Source organism: Salmo salar, chromosome ssa13, assembly GCF_905237065.1.
Source record: "Salmo salar chromosome ssa13, Ssal_v3.1, whole genome shotgun sequence".
NCBI lineage: Eukaryota > Metazoa > Chordata > Actinopteri > Salmoniformes > Salmonidae > Salmo > Salmo salar.
Window position 1 is genome coordinate 92,151,083 of NC_059454.1, and position 24,252 is coordinate 92,175,334.

A 24,252-nucleotide genomic window follows, 5' to 3' on the forward strand; every position below is an offset into this window, starting at 1 on the left:
TAAATAAAGGGGGCATATAAGCAATGAAAGCTCTAACAATATTCAATGATTACATTTCTCCAAAACAATCTATAGGCTACATGTGCACCACCAAGTCAGAACAGTAGGCTAAGTTAAGAGAAGGAAAGGGACCAAATTATTAGAGTGAGGCACATGGGCAACTTCCAGCTTACTATACAACATACACTTGGTATCACTTTCTTAGCTAAAGTATACTTATCTCCATGGCATATTACATCATTTATGCAGCAGCATACAATACATTTATGGACTCACCTTCTTGTGCTGTGCTCACTTGAACATGAAGGTGGTGCAGCTGTCCTTGTGGGCAAATTTTGTTATCAAAGTCTGGTATTCTCTGAATATATGGTGCTTTCACGACAACTGGGAACTTGGAAAAAACAAAGTTGAATCATGACATCAGTGATCTTCAGGTCGGAGCTCTAGAAAGAGACCCGAGAAGGATGACCATACAAAAGGTATTTTCCCTGTTGGAGCTCGTTTTTTTCAGAGTGCTCAGTTGTCTTGAACTCACTGAAGTCAGAGATTTCCCAGTTCCAAGTTTCCAGTTGTTTTGAACGTGGCAGATTGACAGCATGGCCAATGTATTCAACCTTTTCTGACCCATGATGTTGAATGTTTATCCTTTAAAGCTTGGAAAAGAGACCCTTAAACCCAGACTTGGACCACACACCCACTCCACTGAATAGCAGGTTAGTTATTGCTTTGCAACGCTTGCAGTTAGCCACTAATTCCTACCAAACCACCCATTGTTGAATTTGCATTTTCTAACTTGTTGTGTAATGTATATGTCCAATGGCCGAAGAGCACCATATGACATATGACAAGGTTTGAAAAGGATTTGCCAGTAGACTGTCGACGTGATTCATGATGATGACTGCTTGTCTAGCTTGCTAGCTAAGATATCAACATGATCAGTCCAATCAAAGCTATGGTAGATATAATGTGATTTGACTTAATTTTATCTGTGGCCAATGACCTTGAGCCTTATTGGATGGGCACTTCTAATGTAACTCTATGGCAACACCTAAGGGGCTAGAATTTTCAAGCTCTCCCCATAGATTTTGCGGTGATGTAGTGTCCCCATGAGTGACAGAAAACTGAGCCAATCACAGCGCAACTAGAGAACATTACCAACCCCTATGCGCCGTATTTTCCAGTGGCTGCCACAGAAAGCACTGAGCTAGGCTGAAACACCTGCATTTTGGAGCTGCCTTACTCAAGAAAACAAAAAAGAGACCATGTTTGTGTGCGGCTTAATTAACTCAATTGTTATTATTTTTACAATGTTTGCAAACTGATTAATGTCAAAATAACCTGCAAAACTGGCAACAACTGGCAACAACAACAAATACTCTATATATTATTATTTTTTATTTATTTTTACCTAAACAGGTGGGGCTCAATGCCTTGAATGACGGGTCACCACGTGCCCTGAATGAGGTAGCTAACATTAGTAACATTCCAGGAGTGGTAGACGCATGTCACTTGAATCAAATGATAAATGGAAAGAAGGAGCTAAGCCTATCGATGTTGCTGTTGTTTGATGAAGTGGTTCTCCTGACTTATAGAAAACTTTGGTATGTGAGATATGCGGTGAGACCGTATGTACAGAAGCCGTTGCAGTCTTGTAATTGTAAAAAGTTTGGACACGTGGCAAGTGTTTGTCAAAGCAGTAAATATGTTGTAGTTGAAGAGTCAGATGAGGCATGGTGTAATTGTGATGGGAATCACGTTCCCGAGATCCCGGAGTGCGCTGTAAGGATGGAGGTCACAGTAGCTAGGTTCAGGGCAATCCAGCAGGTCTCCTATGTGTAGGCAGTGAACATAGCTGAAGGAGTCAGTAGAAAGGAGATGGTAGTGGATGTCCCACAGTCTACAGTGAATGCCATGCAGGAGAAGGTTCCCGACACACTAAAAGTGAAAAAGGTGGACTTTGTTGCGTTTATGGCGCAAGTGCCAAATTGCACTAGTCAAACTAATAACAAATCAAAGAAGCTAGACATCATTGTGAAGGCGGCAAATAAATGTCTGGATCCCCAGGACTTTACAGACAAAATGTTACAGGGAGTACTGAATGAAGAGGTTTCCTCCCAGGTTCCTGAGCCTGTGTAGGGATCTGAATAGAAATTTTAATCGACTGAAGGAGTACAGTTTTTTGTTTTTGTTTGAAATTCAGGGTAGTACAGTAGCATGAATTTGGTTAGTGTTTTTGTTTTTGGTAATTAGTATGAATTTGTTGATCCAAAATATATTTAGTTTTTTGGGGTATTTTTTAGTATCCCGTACAGTAGGTGGCGGCAATACACCTTTTGAGTGTAGTCTGCCAATAAACCTCAAAGAAGAAGAAGCTAAATAAGCTAACGTTAGACAGTTAGCATTTTCCTCATCAAATTATCTGACCTCGTCGTTGTACAGTAGTATAAACTGTCTCATGAGTGCCTGTCTGAAACGGAGTGTGTAAAGGACTTTCTGTATACAAACAACTAGTTTTCTACCTAAAGTAAAAAGGGATGTCAAAGCGGCTGCGGAGCAGAGAGGTCTGCGCTGATTGTAGCTCTCAGGGTAAGCTAAACGATTGCTGGCTAGCCTTAGGAATTTAGATAGCATGATAGCTAGTTTATGTTAGCAGTTGTATGTAATGGTAACCCAAGCTATTTTAATATTTGCTTGCTTGATTTTGACTTTCAAAGGGATTCATATTCTGTTTGATTGCTTGTAGTTCCAGCAACGCATAGCTTTGCTTGCAAGCTAAACTAGCTGCTAGTATGACAATGTCCAAGAAGAATGGGGAAGTCAGCTAACCTTAGCTGTCTGTTGCAAGTTAGCAGCTGTTAGCCCTCAACTTTGTTATTGTTGCTAGTTAGTTAGTTTATCGCTAACTCGACTTTACAATAGTCTTTGTTTTATAACTTTAGCTTGCAAACTAGTTGGGGTATATCTCGTTTCTAGCTGTGTGAAAGTAAAAGTATGACATTTGTAGTTAGGGAGCTGCCTGAAATCATGAAAAAGAATGCATGCAGAATGATGTGACTCTTTTAGTGTAAATGGTTTGTATGGACTCAAAGCCTTTGTGGTAATATTGAGTCTAAAGGTGTGTGTCCCAGGCCCGTGCTGGGCCTCAGTGAACAGGGGCGTGCTGATCTGTGATGAGTGCTGCAGCGTCCACCGGGGTCTGGGCCGACACAGTTCCCAAGTCCGACACCTGACCCATACACCATGGCCCCCCTCCCAGCTACAGGTGAGCACCTCACACAAGCAGCTATACTGACGCTCAAGAACAGTCAACTTCTTCAATTGTTGTTTTCCCTTACCAATTGGTTGTATTGTTTGTTTCCTTTTTAGATGGTTCAGAAATTGTACAGCAATGGGGCCAACTCCATCTGGGAGCACAGCCTTCTGGACCCCTCGTCTATCACGAGTGGGAAACGCAAGGCCAACCCCCAGGACAGAGTCCAGTGAGTGGGGCACATTTCAAACTTTTAGTTGAAGGTTATATAATATAATTTTAAACCAATGTGATGACAAATCTGGGCATCTCATCTCACCATGATCTATCACTCTCACTTTGTTGGACTCTCTGTTGTATTAAAATGCCATTGGGGTCAGGTTTGCCTGGACAGTCTGAGGTTTGGAAGTGTGATTTTCTGTTCCCTTCACAGTCCCCATAAAACTGAATTCATCAAGGCCAAATATCAGATGCTGGCGTATGTCCATCGAATGCCCTGTCGAGAGGATGACAGTGTCACCACAAAGGACCTCAGTAAGGTGAGAGATTGCAGCCAGACCACACCCTGGATTGCAGGCTTCATTGCCATTGAGCTCATTAATTTACCAATTTATCAACTGTTTTTTATTATCTGTTAGCTAACCAAACCTCCTTTGGCCTACACTCTAGCAACTCCACTCCAGTGTTCGGACTGGGAACCTGGAGACGTGCCTGAGACTGTTGTCTTTGGGAGCCCAGGCCAACTTCTTCCACCCAGTATGTAAAAAAATATATAAAATTGTCTGTAAATCAAATTGTATTGGTCACATACACATGGTTAGCAGATGTTAATGTGAGTGTAGCGAAATACTTGTGCTTCTAGTTCCGACCGTGCAGTAATATCTAACAAGTAATCTAACAATTTCACAACAACTACCTTATACACACAAGTGTAAAGGAATGAATAAGAATATGTGCATACAAATATATGGATGAGCGAAGGCCGTGTGGCATAGGCAAGATGCAGTAGATGGTATAGAGTACAGTATATACATATGAAATGAGTAATGTAGGCTATGTAAACATTATATAAAGTGGCATTGTTTAAAGTGACTAGTGATACATTTATTACATCCAATTTTTAATTATTAAAGTGGCTAGAGATTTGACTCAATATGTTGGCAGCAGCCACTCAATGTTAGTGATGGCTGTTTAACAGTCTGATGGCCTTGAGATCGAAGCTGTCCCAGCTTTGATGCACCTGTACTGACCTCACCTTCTGGATGATAGCGGGGTGAACAGGCAGTGGCTCGGGTGGTTGTTGTTCTTGATGATCTTTTTGGCCTTCCTGTGACATCGGGTGGTGTAGGTGTCCTGGAGGGCAGGTAGTTTGCCCCCGGTGATGCGTTGTGCAGACCTCACTACCCTTTGAAGAGCCTTACTGTTGTGGGCGGAGCAGTTGCCATACCAGGCGGTGATACAGCCCGACAGGATGCTCTCGATTGTGCATCTGTAAAGGTTTGTGAGTGTTTTCGGTGACAAGCCAATTTTTTCAGCCTCCTGAGGTTGAAGAGGCGCTGTTGCGCCTTCTTCACCACACTGTCTGTGTGGGTGGACCACTTCAGTTTGTCCGTGATGTGTACGCCGAGGAACTTAAAACTTTCCACCTTCTCCACTACTGTCCTGTCGATGTGGATAGGGGGGTGCTCCCTGTGCTTTTTCCAGAAGTCCACAATCATCACCTTTGTTTTGTTGACGTTGAGTGTGAGGTTATTTTCCTGACACCACACTCCGAGGGCCCTGTAGGCCGCCTCGTCGTTGTTGGTAATCACTGTAGTGTCGTCTGCAAACGTGATGATTGAGTTGAAGGTGTGCATGGCCATGCAGTCATGGGTGAACAAGGAGTACAGGAGAGGGCTGAAAATGCATTGGGGCCCCAATGTTGAGGATCAGCGGGGTGGAGATGTTGTTTCCTACCCTCACCACCTGCAGGCGGCCCGTCAAAGTCCAGGACCCAGTTGCACAGGGCGGGGTCGAGACCCAGGGTCTCGAGCTTAATGACGAGTTTGGAGGGTACTATGGTGTTAAATGCTGAGCTGTATTTGATGAACAGCATTCTTACATAGGTATTCCTCTTGTCCAGATGGGTTAGGGCAGTGTGATTGCATCGTCTGTGGACCTATTGGGACAGTAAGCAAATTGGAGTGGGTCTAGGGTGTCAGGTAGGGTGGAGGTGATATGATCCTTGACTAGTCTCTCAAAGCACTTCATGATGATGGAAGTGAGTGCTACGGGGCGATAGTTGTTTAGCTCCGTTACCTTAGCTTTCTTGGGAACAGGAACAATGGTGGCCCTCTTGAAGCATGTGGGAACAGCAGACTGGGATAGGGATTGATTGAATATGTCCGTAAACACACCAGCCAGCTGGTCTGCGCATGCTCTGAGGATGCGGCTAGAGATGCCATCAGGGCCGGCAGCTTTGCGTGGGTTAACACGTTCAAATGTTTAACTCACGTTGGCTGCGGTGAAGGAGAGCCCTCATGTTTTGGTAGCAGGCCGTGTCCGTGGCACTGTATTATCCTCAAAGCGAGCAAAGAAGTTGTTTAGTTTGTCTGGGAGCAAGACGTCGGTGTCCGCGACGGAGCTGGTTTTCTTTTTGTTGTCCGTGATTGACTGTTTACCCTGTTTACCACGTCTCGTGTCTAAGTCGTTGAATTGCGACTCTACTTTGTCTCTATACTGACACTTAGCTTGTTTGATTGCCTTGCGGAGGGAATAGCTACACTGTTTGTATTCGGTCATGTTTCCGGTCGCCTTGCCATGATTAAAAGCAGTGGTTCACGCTTTCAGTTTTGAGCGAATGCTGCCATCAATCCACGGTTTCTGGTTGGGGAAGGTTTTAATAGTCACCGTGGGTACAACATCACTGATGCACTTGTTAATAAACTCGCTCACCGAATCAGCGTATACATCAATGTTGTTGTCTGAGGCTATCCGGAACATATCCCAGTCTACGTGATCGAAGCAATCTTGAAGCGTGGAGTCAGATTGGTCGGACCAGCGTTGAACAGACCTGAGCACGGGCGTTTTCTGTTTTAGTTTGTCTATCGGCTGGGAGCAACAAAATGGAGTCATGGTCAGATTTGCCGAAAGGAGGGCAAGGGAGGGCTTTGTATGCGTCGCGGAAGTTAGAGTAGCAATGATCCAGAATGCTGCCAGCCCGGGTCGCGCATTCGATATGCTGATAAAATTTAAGGAGCCTTGTTTTCAGATTAGCTTTGTTAAAATCCCCAGCTTCAATAAATGCAGCCTCAGGATATGTGGTTTCCAGTTTACATAGAGTCCAATGAAGTTCTTTCAGGGCCGTCGATGTGTCTGCTTAGGGGGGATATACACGGCTGTGATTATAATCAGAGAATTCTCTTGGTAGATAATGTGGTCGGCATTTGGTTGTTAAGGAATTCTAGGTCAGGTGAACAAAAGGACTTGAGTTCCTGTATGTTGTTATGATCACACCACGACTCGTTAATCATAAGGCATACACCCCCGCCCTTCTTCTTATCAGAGAGATATTTGTTTCTGTCGGCGCGATGCGTGAAGAAACCGGATGGCTGTACCGACTCTGATAACGTATCCCGAGTGAGCCATGTTTCCGTGAAACAGAGAATGTTATGATCTCTGATGTCTCTGGAAGGCAACCCTTGCTCGAATTTCGTCTACTTTGTTGTCAAGAGATTGGACATTGGGGAGTAGTATACTCAGGAGCGGTGAGCGATGTGCCCGTCTACGGAGTCTGACCAGAAGAGCGCTCCGTCTGCCCCTTCTGCGGCGCTGTTGTTTTGGGTCGCCAACTGGGATCCGATCCATTGTCCTGGGTGGTGGTCCAAATAGAGGATCCGCTTCGGGAAAGTTGTATTCCTGGTTGTAATGTTGGTAAGTTGACATTGCTCTTATATCCAATACTTCTTCCCGACTGTATGTAATAAGACTTAAGATTTCCTGGGGTAACAATGTAAGAAATAATACATAAAAAAAAGAAGAAAATGCTGCTTCCTAAGAATGCGAAGCGACCATCTCTGTCGGCGCCATCATGGAATCCACTCAGTTGCCTGAAATGTATCAATACATAAAAGCCTGCACGCTATTGCACCAGTGCCCACACACAGTGTCTAGTGTCTCATTGTATTGGGGGTGGTGTGGCCTGTCCAGTGTCTCATTGTATTGGGGGTGGTGTGGCCTGTCCAGTGTCTCATTGTATTGGGGGTGGTGTGGCCTGTCCAGTGTCTCATTGTTTTAGGGGTGGTGTGGCCTGTCCAGTGTCTCATTGTATTGGGGGTGGTGTGGCCTGTCCAGTGTCTCATTGTATTGGGGGTGGTGTGGCCTGTCCAGTGTCTCATTGTTTTGGGGGTGGTGTGGCCTGTCCAGTGTCTCATTGTATTGGGGGTGGTGTGGCCTGTCCAGTGTCTCATTGTATTGGGGGTGGTGTGGCCTGTCCAGTGTCTCATTGTATTAGGGGGTGGTGTGGCCTGTCCAGTGTCTCATTGTATTGGGGGTGGTGTGGCCTGTCCAGTGTCTCATTGTATTGGGGGTGGTGTGGCCTGTCCAGTGTCTCATTGTATTGGGGGTGGTGTGGCCTGTCCAGTGTCTCATTGTATTGGGGGTGGTGTGGCCTGTCCAGTGTCTCATTGTATTGGGGGTGGTGTGGCCTGTCCAGTGTCTCATTGTATTGGGGGTGGTGTGGCCTGTCCAGTGTCTCATTGTATTGGGGGTGGTGTGGCCTGTCCAGTGTCTCATTGTATTGGGGGTGGTGTGGCCTGTCCAGTGTCTCATTGTATTCGGCGTGGTGTGTCCTGTTTGTCCTTCAGGAAAAAGGAAACAGTCCACTGCATGTAGCAGCTAAGGCATGCCAGGTGTCACAGGCAGAGCTCCTGGCTGTGTATGGGGCGGATCCTGGTGCCCTAGACACAGGGGGTAAGACCCCTGTTGACTACGCAAGGTAAAGCAGTCTTCATACTCTTTTGTACTGCACTTGAGCAATCCATTACCGCTGATGGTGTGACAACTCTTTCCCAGAAAACGGTTTATGAGGCTGCCTAGTACTTACATATATTAGAAAAATGATGTAAATGATTACGGATACTGAATAAACTGCAACTTTACCACCTTTGGGTTTTATTGTAAAGAGGTCTAAAAATACAGTGCTATGGTTGGCATTTACAGTAAACATAAATTGACCTCACCGTCACTTATATTGATGTGGAAAAGACTCATGACCTTTTATTCATGTTCCAATCAGACAAGCAGGCCACCAGGAGCTGGCAGACAGACTGGTAGAGATCCAGTATGAACTCACAGACCGCCTGGCATTTTACCTCTGTGGGAGAAGGCCAGGTAAGAGTGGAGAAGACGCATTGACGGGGACATGGTGAATAATTGAACCCTGATATGGGCTGCAGGTAGCCTAGCGGTTAAGAGCGTTGGGCCAGTAACCGAAAGGGCGCTGATTTGAATCCCTGAGCCAACTAGGTGGAAAAAATCGGATGTTTTCCCCTTGAGCAAGGCACTTAACCGTAATTCCTCCAGTAAGTCATTCTGGATAAGAGTGTCTGCTAAACAGGGTTTCCCAAACTTGGTCCTGGGGCCCCCCCTGGGTGCACATTTTGGTTTTTGCCCTAGCACTACACATCTGATTCAAATAATCAAAGCTTGTTGATGAGTTGGTTATTTGTGCTAAATTATTAAAATGTACATGTCCGTTGTTTTAATCTGACTGTGTTTGTCTACTAGATCATAGGACTGGACAACACTTCATAATCCCACAAATGGCTGACAGGTAAGAACTGAGCCCAACATGATGGCATGCTTATGGAGAATGGGAATGCAATGCTGTTCAGATATTTTGGTGTTTCAGTGGCATTTTACAAAAACCTCTTCTCAAAGTCCTGATTAGCCAGCTGTGTGTATCCATCCTATGGTTTAGTAACTGACGTTAAAACGTAATGCATTTATCAAACCATCCTTGTTTATCTCTTTCCTGCCATATCTTGATGGAAAAGAAATTTGTAAGTATGTCAACTGTTGTCTATAGTTATTTGTCTTGAATGTACTATATAAACTGACATCCAACTGGCCTCACAACCGCACAATGCGTGTAACCACACCAGCCCAGGACCTTCTTCACCTGTGGGATTGTCTGAGGGGGAGGGGTGCTGAGGAGTATCTCTTTCTGTAATAAAAGCCCTTTGGTGGGGAAAAACTCATTCTGATTGGCTGGGCCTGACTCTCTAGTGTGTGTGTCAAAAGTACCAGTCAAAAGTTTGGACACACCTACTCATTCCAGGGTTTTTATTTTATTTTTACTATTTTCTACATTTCTACTTTGAAAGTTCCTTCAAGTGCAGTCGCAAAAACCATCAAGCGCTATGATTAAACTGGTTCTCACGAGGACCGCCACAAGAAAGGAAGACCGAGAGTTACCTCTGCTGCAGAGGATAAGTTCATTAGAGTTACCAGCCCCAGAAATTGGCAATTACCTGCACCTCAGATTGCAGCCTAAATAAAATCTTCACAGAGTTCAACAGACAGACTCATCTCAACTTGAACTGTTCAGAGGAGACTGCATGAATCAGGCCTTCATGGTCGAATTGCTGCAGAGAAACCACTACTAAATGACACCAATAAGAAGAAGAGACTTGCTTGGGCCAAGAAACATGAGCAATGGACATTAGACCGGTGGAAATCTGTCCTTTGGACTGATGAGTACAAATTTGAGATTTTTGGTTCCAACCGCTGTGTCTTCGTGAGACACAAAGTAGGTGAACGAATGATCTCCGCATGTGTGGATCTCACCGTGAAGCATGGAGGAGGTGGTGTGGGGGTGCTTTGCTGATGACCCTGTCTGATTTATTTAGAATTCAAGGCACACTTAACCAGCATGGCTACCACAGCATTCTGCAGTGATACGCCATCCCATCTGGTTTGCGACTATCATTTGTTTTTCAACAGGGCAATGACCCAAAACACACCTCCAGGCTGTATAATGGCTATTTGACCAAGAATGAGAGTGATGGAGTGCTGCATCAGATGACCTGGCCTCCACAATCATCTGACCTCAACCCAATTGAGATGGTTTGGGATGACTTGGACCGCAGACAGAAGTAAAAGCAGCCAACAAGTGCTCAGCATATGTGGTAACTCCTTCAACCATTCCAGGTGACTACCTCATGAAGCTGGTTGAGAGAATGCCAAGAGTGTGCAAAGCTGTCATCAAGGCAAAGTGTGGCTACTTTGAAGAATGTAAAATATGAAATATATTTTATTTTTGTAAAAAGAAAGAAAAAAAACGTTGAATGAGTAGATGTGTCCAAACCTTTGACTGGGGGTGTATGTAATTGTGATTTCTTATTTTTATATATATATATATATATATATATATATATATATATTAACAGGTTTTTAGAAATTGCTAATATATATATATATATATCGAGTCGTCTGACCAATTTCTAAAAACCTGTTTTTGCTTTGTCATTATGGGATATTGTGTGTAGATTGATGAGGGGGAAAACACTTTAATTTTAGAATAAGGCTGTAACCTAACAAAATGTAGTTAAAGTCAAGGGGTCTGAATACTTTCTACAGGCACTGTATATATTTTATTTTTATGTCTACAGCAGTCTGGATTTGTCAGAATTTGCAAAAGCTGCAAAGAAAAAACTCCAGTCTGTGAGTGACTGTATATATTTTTTCCAAACATGGTTTTATGGTCCTTTTAGACAACCAGTGATGTGATTTTACTGTGGCTTGTGATTTCAGCTCACTAACCATCAGTTTGAAGAGCTTGCCATGGACGTTTATGATGAAGTGGACAGAAGAGAAACTGATGCAGGTTGAACTGACATTTGACGTGTTTGTAGAGTTTGATAAAGGTATCATTAGGTGTTTTAATAGATTATTAGTGTGATTTAACAAAACAAATCATGTTTATTTATGTTCTGTCTTTGCTGTATCAGTGTGGCTCGTGACTCAGAACCACAGCAGTCTGGTAACAGATACAACTTTGGTGCCTTTCCTCCCTGTCAACCCCGAATACTCATCCACAAGGAACCAGGCAAGTCACCTAAAAATGTCTTTCAACGTTATCCTCTATGGGCTAGGTGGGACGCTTGCGTCCCACCTACGTAACAGCCACTGCCAGCCTGTGGCGCGATTTTCAAAACCTTAAAAATCCTATTACTTCAATTTCTCAAACATATGACTATTTTACAGCTATTTAAAGACAAGACTCTCGTTAATCTAACCACACTGTCCGATTTCAAAAAGGCTTTACAACGAAAGCAAAACATTAGATTATGTCAGCAGAGTACCAAGCCAGAAATAATCAGACACCCATTTTTCAAGCCAGCATATAATGTCACCAAAACCCAGAAGACAGCTAAATGCAGCACTCACCTTTGATGATCTTCATCAGATGACAACCCTAGGACATTATGTTATACAATACATGCATGTTTTGTTCAATCAAGTTCATATTTATATCAAAAACCAGCTTTTTACATTAGCATGTGACGTTCAGAACTAGCATACCCCCCGCAAACTTCCGGGAATTCGCTAACATTTTACTAAATTACTCACGATAAACGTTCACAAAAAGCATAACAATTATTTTAAGAATTATAGATACAGACCTCCTCTATGCACTCGATATGTCCGATTTTAAAATAGCTTTTGGTGAAAGCACATTTTGCAATATTCTAAGTACATAGCCCAGGCATCACGGGCTCGCTATTTAGACACCCGGCAAGTTTAGCACTCACCATAATCATATTTACTATTATAAAAGTTTGATTACCTTTTGTTGTCTTCGTCAGAATGCACACCCAGGACTGCTACTTCAATAACAAATGTTGGTTTGGTCCAAAATAATCCATCGTTATATCCGAATAGCGGCGTTTTTGTTCGATGCGTTCCAGACACTATCCGAAATAGTAAAGAAGTGTCGCGCATGTCGCAATTCGTTACAATAAAATTCTAAATATTCCATTACCGTACTTCGAAGCATGTCAACCGCTGTTTAAAATCAATTTTTACGACATTTTTCTCGTAGAAAAGCGATAATATTCCGACAGGAAATCTCCTTTTCGGCAAACAGAGGAAAAAATCCCAAAGGCGGGGGCGGTCGGGTCACGCGCATAAGCCCAGTGTCCCTTGATCGGCCACTTGAGAAAGGCGATAATGTGTTTCAGCCTGGGGCTGGAATGACTACATTCTGTTTTTTCCCGGGCTCTGAGCGCCTATGGACGACGTGGGAAGTGTCACGTTAGAGCAGAGATCCTTAGTAAAAGATAGAGATGGAAAAGAAGTTCAAGAAATGGTCAGACAGGCCACTTCTTGTAAAGGAATCTCTCAGGTTTTGACCTGCCATTTGAGTTCTGTTATACTCACAGACACCATTCAAACAGTTTTAGAAACTTTAGGGTGTTTTCTATCCATATGTAATAAGTATATGCATATTCTAGTTACTGGGTAGGAGTGGTAACCAGATTAAATCGGGTATGTTTTTTATCCAGCCGTGTCAATACTGCCCCCTAGCCCTAACAGGTTAAATCAAATTTGGTTGGTCTCTTTCCCAAGCCTTTAGGTAAATGTTATGCATTTGATTGAAGAGCCTACACTTTCAGCACTGCTGCTTCATAATGTTGTGTCTTGTGGTCATTTGTTTTGCAGGGCAGACAGAAGCTAGCAAGGTTCAATGCACATGAATTTGCAACACTCGTCATTGATATTTTAACTGATGCCAAACGTCGGCAACGGGGGAACTCCTGTGAAAGTCCCAGAGGTATAGTACCGTAATCTGAAGCTACATTTATTCAAAAGGGGGTCTTTATGATTTGATCCAGCACCTGATTAGAACAAAGCTCATTACTGTACCCACTAGGGCATGGTTGTTGCGTGGTCCACTCACCTGACTGTTGCTCTCTCTCCTCAGAGGACATAGAGCTCATCCTGAAGGGAATCGGCAGCCATCATGGGAGTGATAACCAGGACAATGAAGACCAACCAGATTATGACAGTGTGGCGTCAGATGAAGATCCAGAGCGGGAACCCGCCTCTGGCAAGAATAGGAAACATGACAGGACCAAGGTATCACCATATTTGTAGTTTTTTTAATATAGTTTTTCATTACCATTAACATTACTGTTCCATTCTCCTTCCCCGTGCTGCAGAGCTCGGAGTCGTCTGACCTGTCTGATGGACCCATCACAGTACAGGAGTTCATGGAGGTGAAGAGCGCCCTCACGGCCTCCGAGGCCAAGATACAGCAGCTGCTCAAGGTCAACTGTCACCTGAGTGAGGAGATCCGGATGATGCAGAGCAAGGTATGTTTATTTACATTTACATTTAAGTCATTTAGCAGACGCTCTTATCCAGAGCGACTTACAAATTGGTGCATTCACCTTATGATATCCAGTGGAACAACCACTTTACAATAGTGCATCTAAATCTTTTAAGGGGGGGGGTTAGAAGGATTACTTGATCCTATCCTAGGTATTCCTTAAAGAGGTGGGGTTTCAGGTGTCTCCGGAAGGTGGTGATTGACTCCGCTGTCCTGGCGTCGTGAGGGAGCTTGTTCCACCATTGGGGTGCCAGAGCAGCGAACAGTTTTGACTGGGCTGAGCGGGAACTGTGCTTCCTCAGAGGTAGGGGGGCCAGCAGGCCAGAGGTGGATGAACGCAGTGCCCTTGTTTGGGTGTAGGGCCTGATCAGAGCCTGAAGGTATGGAGGTGCCGTTCCCTTCACAGCTCCGTAGGCAATCACCATGGTCTTGTAGCGGATGCGAGCTTCAACTGGAAGCCAGTGGAGAGAGCGGAGGAGCGGGGTGACGTGAGAGAACTTGGGAAGGTTGAACACCAGACGGGCTGCGGCGTTCTGGATGAGTTGTAGGGGTTTAATGGCACAGGCAGGGAGCCCAGCCAACAGCGAGTTGCAGTAATCCAGACGGGAGATGACAAGTGCCTGGATTAGGACCTGCGCCGCTTCCTGTGTGAGGCAGGGTCGTACTCTGCGAATGTTGTAGAGCATGAACCTACAGGATCGGGTCACCGCCTTGATGTTAGTGGAGAACGACAGGGTGTTGTCCAGGATCACGCCAAGGTTCTTAGCACTCTGGGAGGAGGACACAAGGGAGTTGTCAACCGTGATGGCGAGATCATGGAACGGGCAGTCCTTCCCCGGGAGGGAGAGCAGCTCTGTCTTGCCGAGGTTCAGCTTGAGCTGGTGATCCGTCATCCACACTGATATGTCTGACAGACATGCAGAGATGCGATTCGCCGCCTGGTTATCAGAAGGGGGAAAGGAGAAGATTAATTGTGTGTCGTCTGCATAGCAATGATAGGAGAGACCATGTGAGGATATGACAGAGCCAAGTGATTGTTTATGACTTGAGCACTATTATTCTACAATATAGAAAATAGTCCAAATAAAGAGAAACCCTGGAATGAGTAGGTGTCCAAACTTTTGGCTGGTACTATATATATATATATATATATATATATATATATATATATATATATATATATACTAGCCAAAGTTTAATATCATATATATATATATACTATTTATACTATATATATATATATATATAGAATATTTGATACTACTATATCAGTTTATATATATATATATATATGATATATATATATATATATATATACATATATCTGAATTTGTCCCCACCCAAGCACATCCAGTTCCAAAATGCTGTAAAACAGGTTGCCCTTTTTTGCACTGACAACATGAGAAACATGAGCAGGACCAAAACAAAAAGGGAGCAGTTCTCTCTCGCTCTCTGTGCTCTTCCTCGCTCCTCTCTCTCGAGGAAGAGGATAGAGAAAGAGAGAGTGGGCGTCCTGTTTTACAGCATTTTGGAACTGGATGTGCTTGGGTGGGGACAAATTCAGATTCTAATCCAAGTTTTAATGACTACAACCTAAGTGTATGTGAACTTCCGACTTCAACTGTAAAGTTTGGGGTCACTTAGAAATGTCCTTGTTTTTGAAAGAAAAGCTAATTTTTTGGTCCATTAAAATAACATCAAATTGATCAGAAATACAGTGTAGACATTGTAAATGACTGTTGTAGCTGGGAATGTCAGTTTTTTTTAATGGAATATCTACATAGGCCCATTATCAGCAACCACAATGGCACGTTGTGTTAGCTAATCCAAGTTTATCATTTTAAAAGGCAAATTGATCATTAGAAAACCCTTTTGCAATTATGTTAGCACAGCTGAAAACTGTTGTGCTGATTAAAGGAGCAATAAAACTGTCCGTCTTTAGACTAGTTGAGTATCTGAAGCATCAGCATTTGTGGGTTTGATTACAGGCTCAAAATGGCCAGAAGCAAAGAACTTTCTCCTCAAACGCATCAGTCTATTCTTGTTCTGAGAAATGAAGGCTATTCCATGCGAGAAATTGCAAAGAAACTGAAGATCTCGTACAACGCTGTGTACTACTTCCTTCACAGAACAGCGCAAACTGGCTCTAACCAGAATAGCCCTTACACAGCCTGGTGGTGTGTTTTGGGTCATTGTCCTGTTGAAAAGGAGAGTGATGGAGTGCTGCATCAGATGACCTGGCCTCCACAATCACCCGACCTCAACCCAATTGAGATGGTTTGGGATGAGTTGGACCGCAGAGTGAAGGAAAAGCAGCCAACAAGTGCTCAGCATATGTGGGAACTCCAAGACTGTTGGAAAAGCATTCCAGTTGAAGCTGGTTGAGAGAATGCCAAGCTTGTGTAAAGCTGTCATTAAGGCAGATGGTGGCAACTTTGAAGAATGTAAAATATTTTTGATTTGTTTAACACTTTTTTGGTTACTACATGATTCCATATGTGTTATTTAATAGTTGTGATGTCTTCACTATTATTCTACAATGTAGAAAATAGTAAAAATAAAGAAAAACCCTTGAATGAGTAGGGTGTGTCAGCTTTTAATATTTTTATTGAACCTTTGTTTAACTAGGTAAGTCAGTTAAGAACATTCTTATTTAAAATTACATTTACATTTACATTTTAGTCATTTAGCAGACGCTCTTATCCAGAGCGACTTACAGTAGTGAATGCATACATTTCATACATTTTTTTTCTGTGCTGGCCCCCGTGGGAATCGAACCCACAACCCTGGCGTTGCAAACACCTTGCTCTACTTCCGGGTTAGGGGAGGGTTTGGCCGGGGGGCTTCCTTGGCTCATCGCGCTCTAGCAACTCGTGGCGGGTCGGGCGCCTGCAAGCTGACTACGGTCGTCAATTGAACAGTGTTTCCTCCGACACATTTGTACGGCTGACTTATGGGTTAAGCGAGCAGTGTGTTAAGAAGCAGCGCGGAGTGGTGCTTGATGACGGCCAAACCTTAACCCGGATGGCGCTGAGACAATTGTGTTCCGCCCTATGGGCCTCCCAATCACGGCCGGTTGTGATACAGCCTGGAATCGAACCAGGGTCTGTAGTGATGCCTCTAGCAGTCCCCTGACTTTTGACTGGCACTGTGTATATATATATATATATATATATATATATGGCACGAGAGACACCTGTCAGATTCACGCCTGTCTCAGTGGACTAATCCATTGTGGAGGCCATGGGGATGGCTCACCAGAAGTACATTTATCATTTAATTCCCATACTTTGTAATCTACAATGTTTGTTTGGTTACAGTACTTTTTTTTTAATGCGTTCAATATTATTATTATAACAGTATTTTACCGTTCTCATTGTCGGAGTGGACACGTTGTTTGCGGACCGCTCAAGCTAGGCTACACTTAACCAAGTTAACCAAGTTAATTAACCAAGTTTTGGTTCATTTCATTCCATTTACGTGTTGTCAAGTTATTAATTGTATTTTGTTTGTAGCGCGCTTGTCAATGTTGAGTAAGGACGCGCACCTGATTATGCATAGGCTACCTAACCTGCGTGCAAATGTAGGCCTATAAATGTGCCCATTTGCGGATCTGATTGTCTTAACTCACCATCACTGGAGTTTCTCTAAGTAATTTTTTCTTCACCTCAAACAGCAAGCAAATTAAGTCTATTTTTACATCCATTGAGAATGACAATAGTTCCTCAACGTAGCCTATTTGAACAACCTTTCCAGCTCTCTTTCGATAACCACTCGGCGTGAAAGGGGAAAAAAATGTCATGCTCTGATCCCGTGGAAACGTCATAAAAGAGGCCTGACTGATTACTTGTTATCCCTTGTGCAAATAGCCTTCATCTATGTCTGTCCGGCACTCACTGGCGTGGGAATCTCTAAGGACCCAGTATATTTTATACAATGTTGCTCGTGCTAGCTTCAGGCCAGACCCAAGTTAATAGTTGATACACTGTTTCAAGTTCCTTGCATACAGGCCATGCTTAGCCAGTGTGCTTTTATAGGATATTTTAATCAGGGTATTTTCTACCTGCAGGCTGCTATGTTTTTTTTTGTTGGCTTCATGGAGGGTATTTTTACATAGTTGGCAATGGCAATACAAGTTCAAAATCAAATCAAATTGTATTAGTCACATGCGCTGAATACAACCGGTGTAGACCTTACAGTGAAATGCTTACTTACGAGCCCCTAACCAACAATGCAGTTAAAAAAAAATAAGGATAAGAAATAAAAGTAACAAGTAATTAAAGAGCAGCAGTAAAATAACAATAGCGAGACTATATACAGGGGGGTACCGTGACTTTTAGAATTTTGATTAACCACATAATGATTTTGAGATACGAAGACTTTATTATAAATTAAATTAAACTGCTCCATGAAAATGTGCATATGAAAATCATTACTGGCATTCAGATTGGTAGAAATGGTAAGATAAATTGGCACTCCAAATGGACAACCTCAGGCTACACCAGTTATCCACTGGCAACTTCAGGAGCTTCATGGCAGAATCTGCGAAGGCCAGCAGCAGCTGGAGGATGGCCTGGCTCTCTTCAGTCATCTGTGTCTTAATTATTTAATCACAGTGTGGTTAAAGCATTAGAAAAGCTCAGTAGCCTACATATAGTTGATTTTATTAAAACATGTGGTGGGTGTGTCTTTTATAAGGAAAAGGTTCAACCAATCGATTGGTCGAAAGAACAGACGAATCTAGGTCGACCAAGATTTTTTTTGTAGTCGGGGGGCAGCACTAGTGGAAGTGCAGCTGTGCTCTCTGGCCATGGGTTCCCTTTTTCTACCGAGATGGGTTCCCTTTTTTACAGTCTGGATGGAGAGATTTGTCTCTATCTAAACCTGCACTGATACTATCACATCCTCCATGTTATGGTCACCCTAGGTTTCACCCATAGGCCCATATTTAAGTTATTACACAGAAATAAAGCTGATGTTCTGAACTGTTGTCCCCTCCAGCTGAACTCCCTGCAGACTGAGAACTCATCCCTGCAATGGCAGGCCCCCAGGGGCTCGCAGCACCCTCCGGACCCCTCTGGCCACCCCCCTGTCCACGGAGGACGCCCCATGTCCATGTACGAGACAGGCTCGGGCATGAGGCAGTACCCCCACAGGGGTGACCCTCCTCGCCGTGACGACGGCCTCGCCATACAGCCCCTCCCTACAAACGTAAGTACAGAGACCACTCACACCGCTCCCTCCTGGACTGTTCTATGGCAGTCACAGTGGACCGGTGCTGTCAGCAGTTTTGGTCTGCGGTAATTCAGTTTTTGTTTGTGCATTTATCTCCCCCCCCATCCTCCTCTAGAATATAGTCAACTCCCTTTGTGTAAACTTGATTTGACCCCTTTCTAGATTGGGAGGGGTCCTTTGGGGACCGCCTCATCCTCCCTCCCTACCTTCCCCTCCTCCCTGTCCTGGTCGCGGGATGAAAGAGCTCGAAGGGTTAAGTACCGAATCTCCCCTCAAGGGAGGGTGGGGGCAGCAGCCCCAGGGGAAGGGGTGGACTATCTCCTCTGCTTGTCCAATACTGTTCCTATCCTCCTATACCTCTGTCCTTTAACTGCTCCTGTACCTCACTGCATCTCCTCTCAGCATCGCCTGGCTGTCTGGCTGCATACACCACCATGCTGCTGTTCTTCATTGACCTTTGTTCCCCCAGCCAGCACTGCTGTGTAGAGTACCTGAAAAACGTTATTTTTTTATATGCCAGCGCTAAACATGGGTGTTTGCCATCCGTGTGTTTTCAAAGGCCCCAAAGCATTACATGTACGGTATGTTTCCAAAACATGCATCCTGTCAGAAGGCTATAGTGGTGTTGAAACAGACAAGGAATACAAATTGATATATGGTTCATGGTAGTGTGAACAGTATTATTTACCAGCCATACTGGTAGAGAACCATCTGTACTGAAGCCTTTACCCGTACAGCAGAATGTCTTGATCTTAAGCTTGCACTAACAGCACCCACTGCTGTACCTACTGCTTAATGTCACATGGAGCTGGTCCCTGGTTTCAAACTTCCTACCTCTTTTTACTTTCTGCTTTGAAACCAATTGAGGTCTGTTTAATATGAAATGGCTTTTTAGGTTCAGAGAGCATGATTCTGACACGTATGCTTCATCAAGCACGTTCAGACCTCTGTAACATGTCCGTACTGCTGTTCAGATGCTCTCTCCAGATTCAACGGTTGTCTGGAAGCTTACTGTATCATTCCTCCCATTGTAGGGTTGCAGCCTAGAGGGACAGAGCATGCTGGAGAGTGACTATGACAACACACCAAACCACTCCGGACTGGAGGAGTCCGGGTACGACTTTTCATTCAAATCTCTATAGTAGAAAAATATTGTATATTTGAGAAATATACACTATGTGAAATGTAGGAACTTAATCATGTGGCAGTCAATCCTATACAAAGCGATCTACAAGTGAGGGAAATCCTAAGCCTGTAACCTCTCCTCTCCCCATGCAGTCTGGGCAGGAACAGCAGTTGGCTGGGGGACGGCAGTGCATCAGATCAGGGGGAGGATGAGACTGAGGCTGACTCCACCCTACCCTTCACCGAGGACGTCATCTGTAAGACAGAGCAGATCACCAAGAACATCCAGGAGCTGCTGAGGGCCGCACAGGAGAACAAACATGAGAGGTAAGGTCAGGGGTCATAAGAACACAGAAAACACCAATCAGCAGTTAGAGAAAAGGTCTGTTGACTAAAAGGTTGTGTGTTCATGTGGAACTTGCCTTTACAGTTCAAAATATAGGACATGATGCTGTCTATATATTGATCCTTCATCCAACCTTCCAGCACCTGTCCTTCAACCTACTACAGTCATTGTTTTTTAGAGGATGTATCTTGTTTTTCTATCTTTCTGTTCTCCTGTGTTCTGTTTTCACTATCCTGTATTCCCACTCTGTCCTCCCCTCCCTGTGTTTTCCTGTCTGTCTGACTCCCTTCCTCACGGTGTGGGCTAGCTCCAGGCCAGGCAGTCTAGGTTGCTTCTCTGGCCTGCTGCCCTGCTGTGAGGGGGGTGGCCGCGGACGTGCCTGTCTCTACAGCCTGATGCCCTGCTCTGACAGGGCTGTCTCTCTACCCTGCTGCCCTGCTCTGAGAGTGCTGAAGAGACCCCCCCTGGCTCCTGGTACTCTGGCCTCTGTCCCTGTCTCCCAGGCACTGTCACTGTCTCCTCTGTCTGTGTGCTGAGGGACAGGGCTTGTGTCAAACGCAGCTGGCAGAAAACAAAGATTCCCTTATGGAATGCCAAATACAGGCCTACAGGGCTTTTACATGTCAACACACAGGCTATCCTTATCTGTATTTGTCTGTGTTTGGTTAATATTTGTGCTCAATCTTGGATTTATTTTCTATGTTTTTTTTATTAAATACAGAGACATTTTCACACTGGCATTCATTCAGTGTTTATACAGTCCACTTGATTTTGTTGTCTTTAACACAAACCCTCACTATTGGCCCCCCTTTGACTAAAGCTGTGTGGTATTTGCTTAGCTTTTGTGCTTGTGTACCAAACCTCACTCCAGCTGGTGACCAAAGAACACCTGCCAATTTGTATGCGTCCTCTCAGTCACGTAGCTACTGGGTTATAACGGAGGCATTGTTATTGATTTGAAACGGTGGAAAGTTATGATGTATTTCATGATCTGATTTTTAAGCCATGTGTTTTGTCATTCATTGTTGATATTGTCATGGCTTAACAGCCTCCACTACATTATGTTGTCTATGGAATAATACAGGACATGTGTTCAATTTACTCAAATGGAGCACATGCTTGCTATTAATGAACACACTTACTATTCAGTATATTCTCTATTTTGACTGCCATTAGCCAGGGCTTCTCATTCTCTCACTTGTCCACAAATAAACCTCCACCAGGATATCACTGGCTGACTTTGCTATTTTGAGAGGTGTTTCATATAGTAAGGGGGTCAAGGGCTTAGCAAGCTTCTGTAAACATTCCTAAGTATTCTACATATTTGTTTAACAATGTTATTGAGAAAAAAAACTGGGCCCGGAGTTTTCTACTAACATCTATGTTGGAAAAAGGATCACTCCCTTACTTGACGTTTTGTTTCTCCTCCCCCTCAGCTTTGTACCATGCTCAGAAAGGATCCATGTGGCTGTGAGGGAGATGGCCACTCTGTTTCCTAAGGTAAGCTGGGGTGACCTCAACAACAGAGACTCCTCCTTTGTGTGCAAGAGCCAGTGAGGGTTGTTTGTTTGGTAAACATGGATGGGAAATAAATGTCTTGCAGCTGTTGTTCTGTTAGATGTTGCGCTCTTTTCTTCAGGGTGGAGATCATTTAACACGCACACAACGGCAGTAAATCCGCCCATTACTCTAGTGTTGAGGGCCGTTTATTGCCTATGTTTTGCCAACAGTATGTGACCCCTCCCTACCTCCTCCTCAGAGGCCGTACTCTGACACAGTGCGAGGGTCCCTGCGGCTGCTCACCTCCAGTGCCAGCCGGCTCCAGGGGGAGTGCCAGAAGGCCACGTCCCATGACCCTTGCCCCTCCGACATGCAGCTGGTCACGCAGCAGGTCATCCAGTGCGCCTACGACATTGCCAAGGCTGCCAAACAACTCGTCACTGTGACAACCAAAGAAAACAGCAACTGATTTTTAACCCAAAGACTAACTTCCCTCTTGGATATTTGAAAATGTTATTATGGCTAATTTCAAGTTATCAGTGTTACGTTATGTTATTATTTGTATGCCTCCATTTTTATTTAAAATGCTTAATTGGTCATAGTGGATTTCTAGTGAAGAACGTTTACAGAAAATGTACCTTCCGAAACATGGGTCAACCGAGGGATTTGTCCATGGGTTTGTCTGTTAAATATACTAATACTGCTAGAGTGTGACGGCCTCTGAGCTTACCTCATAGGAGACATGCTAGTTACATTGAAGTTACTGAACAGTTTTGCAACGTTACACATTTTAAACATTTCTGTGGTTGCTGGGGTGCTTGTCCTTGATGCTCTTCCCTATGCACCAATGACACGTGACTGTCCAAAGGTTTCAAACAGCATTTTAAGCAGTTAGCTTTTAACTTCTTATTCAATGCCAAACACATTGGGATTTTGAACATAGGTTAGTGGAATACTGCCTCATGAGTCATGATACGTCCATTACAAGGTTTTCGTCAAGTTTTTTTCCATGAATGCCATTTCTATGTTTTATACTAAAGCCATAAAGGTGAGGACAACTGCCAAGCCAGTTTTCCTTTGTTTCGTTTTTCTTTTTGTAGTTTGAGCAGAAGGTGAAGCCATACCTCTAATATACATGTACCTCACACACATGCTCAATATACATTTTGTTTTAGTGTTTTAAAAAAAGAAGTCTCTCCCAAAGGGATTCTCAAAATGGCCAATTCCAATTCTATAATTTGTGGTATTTTCTTATGAAAGAATGAAAATGTACAAACATCTATTCTTAATTCATACAACCCTAATCTATATTATATTTATGAATACAATGTCTCACACCTATCTAACAAAACATTTATTTTCATAAAATGTATGTTTAACAGTTAAAGTTTCCTCGTATATTCCGTGCTGTTTGAAGACATGCAAGTTTTCATCTTGGTGGTATACGTTTCCATATATCCACCGGCAATCAGTTGTGCTCGTGATCTCTCTCTCTCTCTGTGTGTGTGTGTGTGTGTGGTGCTAAACCCAGCCTATGCCTTGTATTGTCTTGATTATGCTGCTAGTGGTCAAAAATGTGCAACTAATAGGGTGTTAAGATGTGTTTAAAGCATTGGTTCTATATATGTAATATGAACTATTTTATATTAGTCATGTGTTGTCCAGGGATGTGGGAGTGATGATCAATTATGTGTGCCATTGAGTGTTATGAGCCCGACACAAGTCATAGTTATTGCCTTTGTGGTTTAAATACCTGCCTTTTTAAAGTAATAAACTTTAATTTATAACTCAGCTGTTACAGTTTGTGTTAAATGTGTGAATACCTTGACTATTATGCTACAGTTTGTGTGCTGTGGTGTGGCTGAGGTACCAGTCTGTTTACCTTCACACATTCCACTTCTTGTACTCTGTGTCATATGCCAAAGATACGATAAGATGTTTAGCATGACAAGGAGTGGAATGATAGCTAAACAGCCTGGTACCCTGACTGTGTTCGCCTACATCAGGGGTCCCCAATTACATTCAGCCGAGGGCCGATTTTTTTTTTTTTTTAATTACTTAAAAAATATATATATATATATATTCCTTGAGCGGATGGTCGGGGGCAGGAACATGGTTATAAATCATTTGTACATTGCAAATTGACCACAAGAATCCCAAACAAAAATTACCTTGCAAACTTGATTGCTAACATGCACAACTTTGGGGATTGTATTAACAGTGTAATTAACTAAATACTATAAGGTGTTTTTTCCATTCAGGAAAGCTGTGTCGAGTACATTTTGCTCCATCGCCTCCACATCCTGGACAGTATTCATAGGGAAATCAGCCCCCTCGGGTAGTACTGCTATCGTTGTTACTACTGTCAGGTCGACTCTTCTTCATCCATGTCTGAGTCCGTCTGCAGATCAGAAATCTCCT

General features: G+C 43.6%; 1 protein-coding gene across 6 annotated transcripts; it reads left to right on the forward strand.

The window, feature by feature from the left end:
- The first annotated feature begins 2,334 nt into the window (after window positions 1-2,334).
- Window positions 2,335-23,622, forward strand: LOC106568189 (ARF GTPase-activating protein GIT2). 6 transcript variants are annotated; one of them, XM_014138309.2, is made up of 22 exons: window positions 2,335-2,586; window positions 3,129-3,262; window positions 3,367-3,479; window positions 3,684-3,789; window positions 3,920-4,006; window positions 8,095-8,225; window positions 8,526-8,620; window positions 9,017-9,062; window positions 9,286-9,291; window positions 10,903-10,954; window positions 11,045-11,117; window positions 11,242-11,339; window positions 12,956-13,067; window positions 13,218-13,372; window positions 13,456-13,608; window positions 18,627-18,836; window positions 19,023-19,112; window positions 19,895-19,974; window positions 20,139-20,312; window positions 20,639-20,805; window positions 21,768-21,831; window positions 22,091-22,357. In XM_014138309.2, exons 1-21 carry the CDS (start codon window positions 2,535-2,537, stop codon window positions 21,803-21,805), a joined length of 2,172 nt encoding a protein of 723 aa, XP_013993784.1. In that variant the 5' UTR covers window positions 2,335-2,534; the 3' UTR covers window positions 21,806-21,831; window positions 22,091-22,357. The 6 variants fall into 6 exon arrangements, with proteins under 6 accessions (XP_013993784.1, XP_013993782.1, XP_013993785.1 ...); XM_014138307.2 differs by lacking the exon at window positions 20,639-20,805 and having other exon boundaries at window positions 22,091-23,622; XM_014138311.2 differs by lacking the exon at window positions 20,639-20,805 and having other exon boundaries at window positions 2,339-2,586; window positions 3,116-3,262; window positions 22,091-23,622.
- The last annotated feature ends 630 nt before the right edge of the window (window positions 23,623-24,252 follow it).